The sequence below is a fragment of the Gadus chalcogrammus genome, chromosome 22, assembly GCF_026213295.1.
Source record: "Gadus chalcogrammus isolate NIFS_2021 chromosome 22, NIFS_Gcha_1.0, whole genome shotgun sequence".
Taxonomy (NCBI): domain Eukaryota; kingdom Metazoa; phylum Chordata; class Actinopteri; order Gadiformes; family Gadidae; genus Gadus; species Gadus chalcogrammus.
The window spans coordinates 8,325,991-8,330,818 of record NC_079433.1 but is presented as its reverse complement, the minus strand read 5'-3'; the positions used below and the strand labels follow the sequence as shown (position 1 = coordinate 8,330,818).

Sequence of the window (4,828 nt, the reverse complement as noted above, 5' to 3'; positions counted from 1 at the left end):
CATCACCCCTGTGAGACCCCTAGGCCTGAGCCTGTCTCCCGTAGCACCCCCTAGTTAGCCCCGACACCATGTCCTTGACAAGAAGCCGCCCTTAGCTGACAAACAGCCCACCCTCAAGCTGTTTGCCTCCTCAACCCCCCTCCCCCCCCCCCCGCCCCAAACCATCCCCAACACCTCCCATTACTTCCCCGTCACGTTAGCCGAATGCTATCCTGTTAGCGTCCCTCCATCGCCCCCTATCCTTTCCGCCCCGTTAACCCCCTCCGCGGCTCAAACAAAGCAAACAACATAACGCCATGTCGGACACTCTGCCCCCCCCCCCCCGCCCCTGCCCCGCCCCGCACCACCTCCTCCTCCTCCGCAGGACGGCCGGCTGAAGCAGACAGACGGCCCAGAGCAGGAGGAGAGTGGCCGCGGGCCCCCGAAGGTATTATCTATCTCAGTATAGTGGGTGTAGGCGGCGAGGTGTAGCGTCACATAGCATAGCCCACCCGGCGCAGGGAGCTACTTGCCTCCCTCTCACAGAAACGTCAACATCGGATTATCCCCCCCCCCTCCCCCCCCCCCCACACCGGGGGCCCCGGGGTTACGCTCGGCGGGGCCCGGAGGCGGCACGTCAACATCGGATCCAGGCCGACAGCCGTCATGGCTGCCGTCTTGGAGGACCACGACAAAGAGCCCCAGCCCCTCTCTTCCTTATTCCTCTGTTTCTTCCTCTCTGTTTGTGACGGTGTCGCCCACGGCCGCCGCCCAGCTCCAGGAAGGACAGCTGGTGGTGCGCCACTTCCAGTTCCTGCGCTGGTCCCCGTACCGCGACGTGCCCGACTCCAAGAAGGCCTTCATCAGCCTGCTGGCCCAGGTGCACAACTGGCAGCTGGAGTGCGGGGAGGGTCGCACCATCGTGCACTGCCTGTGGGTACCACACACACACGCACGCACGCATGCGCACACGCATGCATGACGCACGCGCACATATACGCGCAAACAAACACACGTGCACACACGCACACACTCATGCAAACATGCATGCAAGGCACACACACGCAAGCACCCACGCACACACATAAACATACATACACACACACACACACACACACACATATATATACACAAACATACATATACGCACAACCACAGACACAAACACACATACACATATACACAAATACACACACACACACACACGCAAGCACATACACATAAACATACACGTACACACACACACACACACACACACAAAAACACAGACATACACACACACACACACACACACACACACACACACACACACACACACACACACACACACACACACACACACACACACACACACATACACACACAGACACAGACACAGGCTCCCTGACTCATAGTGCATGGCTCAGCGCCGATGGGTTCTGACAGGCTATCAGAGCCGGCGCTGTCACAGTTCGGATCCCACGGTGAGCTGTTGTTTTTTTTTTCCTCCTTTTATTTTTTTTGCGGAACACAAACTCTCAAAGTGTATCGCAGGAAGCCGTCATCCATGCAGGTTGGGTGTAGCTCGGGAGTCCCTATGGGGCTACGGGTTCATAAAGTTCGGCTGAACACAAAGTATCTGTAGGGGGGGTGGTGGGGTGTAGGGGGTGGTGGTGGTGTTGGTTTGTGGGAAAGGGGATCACTTAAAAGGGGGAGTGTTGACCAGCCCCTTCACCTCTCTCCCCTCGCCGACCCCCCACCTACAGAACACGGCAGCAGCTGCTTTTGATGTGGGCCGGTCGGTCAAGCAGCATGCCCGACATTTCCATTTCTGATCCAAGCCCTCCGCTCCCCCCCCTGTGTGTTAATGGGAGCCCCCCTCAAGTACTCTCCTTTCAAGTCTCTGTGCCAGTTGGCCTTTTTCTCACAGAGCAAGCATGATCTAAACTCAAGCTGTGACATCGGTGGTCCCGCGTTACACAGTCCTCCTCCCCCTCCTCCTCCTCTTCCTCCTCCCCCTCTTTCTTGTCTGCCCTGGGCTAGTTTGCTAAGGGCCCTTTTAAATATTTGCACTTTGTCTGGTATCATCCTTTTATCTTTATGTCTGTCTTATTCTTTAATTTTATTTTTAGCTAAAGCTATGATAGGCAATATCTTTTTTGGCAAAATTCTCTTTTTATCCATATAATGAATAAACGTAATGTTCTGACAAAGAAAGGGGAAATAATCCAGTATCTGTGGCTGTTGTAGGCCTTTAACAAGCCTGTCTAATCATTTCATAGGCCCGAATTCAATAATTGGTTGACCTACCTGTCTGTCTACCTCCCTCCCTCGCCCCCCTGCCTGCACTCTGCTTGTGAACTCATTGAGCATGTCCGGAGTTTTCCCCAAACCTAGAAAGACCTAATGCTAAAGCTAGCGAGCTATTCATGTGTTTTGTTGGAGTGGCTTTGAAGGGAGGGTTGGTATTTTGTTCAGTTGGATACTTTCTAAATCCAGCTTTCTCTGGCTTGCTTCTCTAAATTTCCTACCCTTGCTTCAGTCTTAAATCATTGCAAACGTCTGCCACACTGACTCATATCTTCCCAGTGTTGTTCCCCAGAGATACATAAAGTCATACAACCGTACATGGAAGGGGGTACCCTTCCATGAAAGTATAAATGAAACGGGGGTGGAAATGACAAGATCCTTGATCTCTCTCTCTCCATCTTTCTCTCTCCCCTCCCTCCCCTCTCTCTCTCCCTCCCCCCGCTCCGTGGCGTAGGAACGGCGGCGGTCGGAGCGGCACGTTCTGCGCCTGCACCATGATCCTGGAGATGATCCGTCACCACAGCGTGGTGGACGCCTTCTTCGCGGCCAAGACCCTGCGCAACTCCAAGCCCAACATGGTGGAGACGATGGTGAGGAGGGGGGAGCGGGCCCTCGGTTTTCTGTTGGCTAAACACTTAACAGGGGTGTATTAATTAACATTACTTGCAGTGATAAGTGTTAAATAACAATTAACCAAAGGTGTGATAATCCTTCACTGTTTACTATTGGTAAACGGTGAATGATTAAGGTGACGGTGTTCATGTTTACTAAGCTAACCTGACCCCTATGCTGGTGATCTGAGTAAATGGTTAAATAATGGATCCTTGTTGTAACGGGGTACCTCGTCACTCTCCTTTCGCTCCACTCCCGACCTGAAAGCTTATGTTTTGATTTGGTTCCTTCCTGTGTCCAGGAGCAGTACCGTTTCTGCTACGAACTGGCCTTGGAGTACCTGGATTGCCTGGAAGTCAGATAACACACACACCCCCATCGCCTGTTGTGACTCCAGGAGAACGAGCTGGACCCTGGGGTAGTCGTTGTGGTGGAGGTGGTGGTGGTCATGATGGTGGTGCCTGTGACGGTGGTGGTGGTGGTGGTGGTGGCGTTGGCGTGTGGGTTAGGGGCCCCCCAGCACTTTTAACCCCGGCCCCTTTGGTTCCGCGTGCGCAGCGTTCGGGTCACGCTCTTGGAGGGTTACCAGCATTAAGGACGCTACGAAACAAGAGAAGGCTTGCTGGACAACCTTGTAACATACTAACACGGCATCCCTCTCGCTCATCCCCCGCCCCCTCGCATTCTCCGCCAAACTGATACCGTTAACGTTTTGTTTGTTTTATCGTGCGCCACTTATCGTTTGCCAAAACCAAGAGGACCTACATGGGAGCAGTTGGAAACTGGTCGCCGGCCAAAATTATCGTTCATTTTTTTCATTCATTTTCTCTTTAATGGCTGCCTGACGAAAAACACAACAAAACAACGGATTCCGACCCACAGTGCTCCGATACATCCTGCCTTACTACTACGAAGAGGAAGCCTGTCGGACAATGGACGCTAACGTAAGGGGAAGACAAAAAAAAAAATGCCATTGGGTGATACGTGTGTGTGTTGTGGTTCCTTTTTCGGTAATACTACTGTAAACGGTGCAGTGAACACCTTTCTGTACTGCTGTACTTTACTGCACTGGTGGTGGTGCAGGTGTTGGGGGTGGAGGCGCTGGTGCTGGTGGTGGTACTGGTGGTGCTGCTCCGCAATCGAGGGCCGGTGCTTTTCAGGGAGGGCGGAGGCGAGCGAGGGAGGGGGCGAGAGTTCCCCCGCAGGTGAAGTTTACAGGGAAAAATGAGGTGACAGCCGCATTCGCTACGGACATTCTTGTACAGTGGACCTGTGTCTCGTTCGTTGATTTCTCTTTTATTTATCAGTTGTGTAAATATGTTCTGTTATTTTAGGCCCGCTTCTGTTGTATCCCTCTTTCCGATGTGTTCCCTTGTTTGTTCACCTCTGTTTGATTATTTGTATGTTTTTCCCTCCTCTCTGAGCTGTTTATAGATGTCGTCACCTTATCTCTGTGTGCCAATACATTCTCTCTGTGTCTGTGAAGAAAATGAATTGCTAAATAAACGGGAGGGGGGGAAGTCCAGCATCTGCATGCTAGTCTTAAGTGTTCCATTGCGGTGTGTGACCCCCTCCCCCCCAACCCCCCCCCCCCTTTACCCCACCCCCCCCCCCCCCCACCCCACACACTCCCCCCGACCCCCCTGTGGTTGGTTTCAGTGAGGTGGGGGTCCTGCTATGTCAATCTCTCCGAATAATCGGAGAGAGCGCTGTAAAAGAATAACAAATGTATTGCTGTGAAAAAAAATATAGTGATCACATTCACCCGAGCCAGTTGCTTTCCTAAATTTGTATTTATTCAATGTGTTTGATTTTCTATATAGTGTATAAAATTAAAAGAAATAATAAAGATATCTATATATGTACATATATATATAGATTATCCTGTTGCTTAACAATCGTGTCTGTTTTTATTTCAAATCTCTGAGCGTGGCGCGAGAGAGACTGT

The 4,828-nt window shown here is 51.8% G+C and overlaps 1 protein-coding gene across 1 annotated transcript in view; it reads left to right on the top strand.

Annotated features, from left to right (window-relative positions):
• LOC130376240 (receptor-type tyrosine-protein phosphatase U-like) overlaps positions 1-4,407 on the top strand; it is a 118,237-nt gene extending 113,830 nt beyond the window's left edge. The window contains exons 14-18 of the mRNA XM_056583462.1: positions 24-40; positions 365-427; positions 755-912; positions 2,723-2,858; positions 3,182-4,407. Of these exons, the coding sequence (XP_056439437.1) occupies positions 24-40; positions 365-427; positions 755-912; positions 2,723-2,858; positions 3,182-3,244 (437 nt within the window). The 3' untranslated portion in view covers positions 3,245-4,407. The remainder of the gene's footprint in view (positions 1-23; positions 41-364; positions 428-754; positions 913-2,722; positions 2,859-3,181) is intronic.
• The last annotated feature ends 421 nt before the right edge of the window (positions 4,408-4,828 follow it).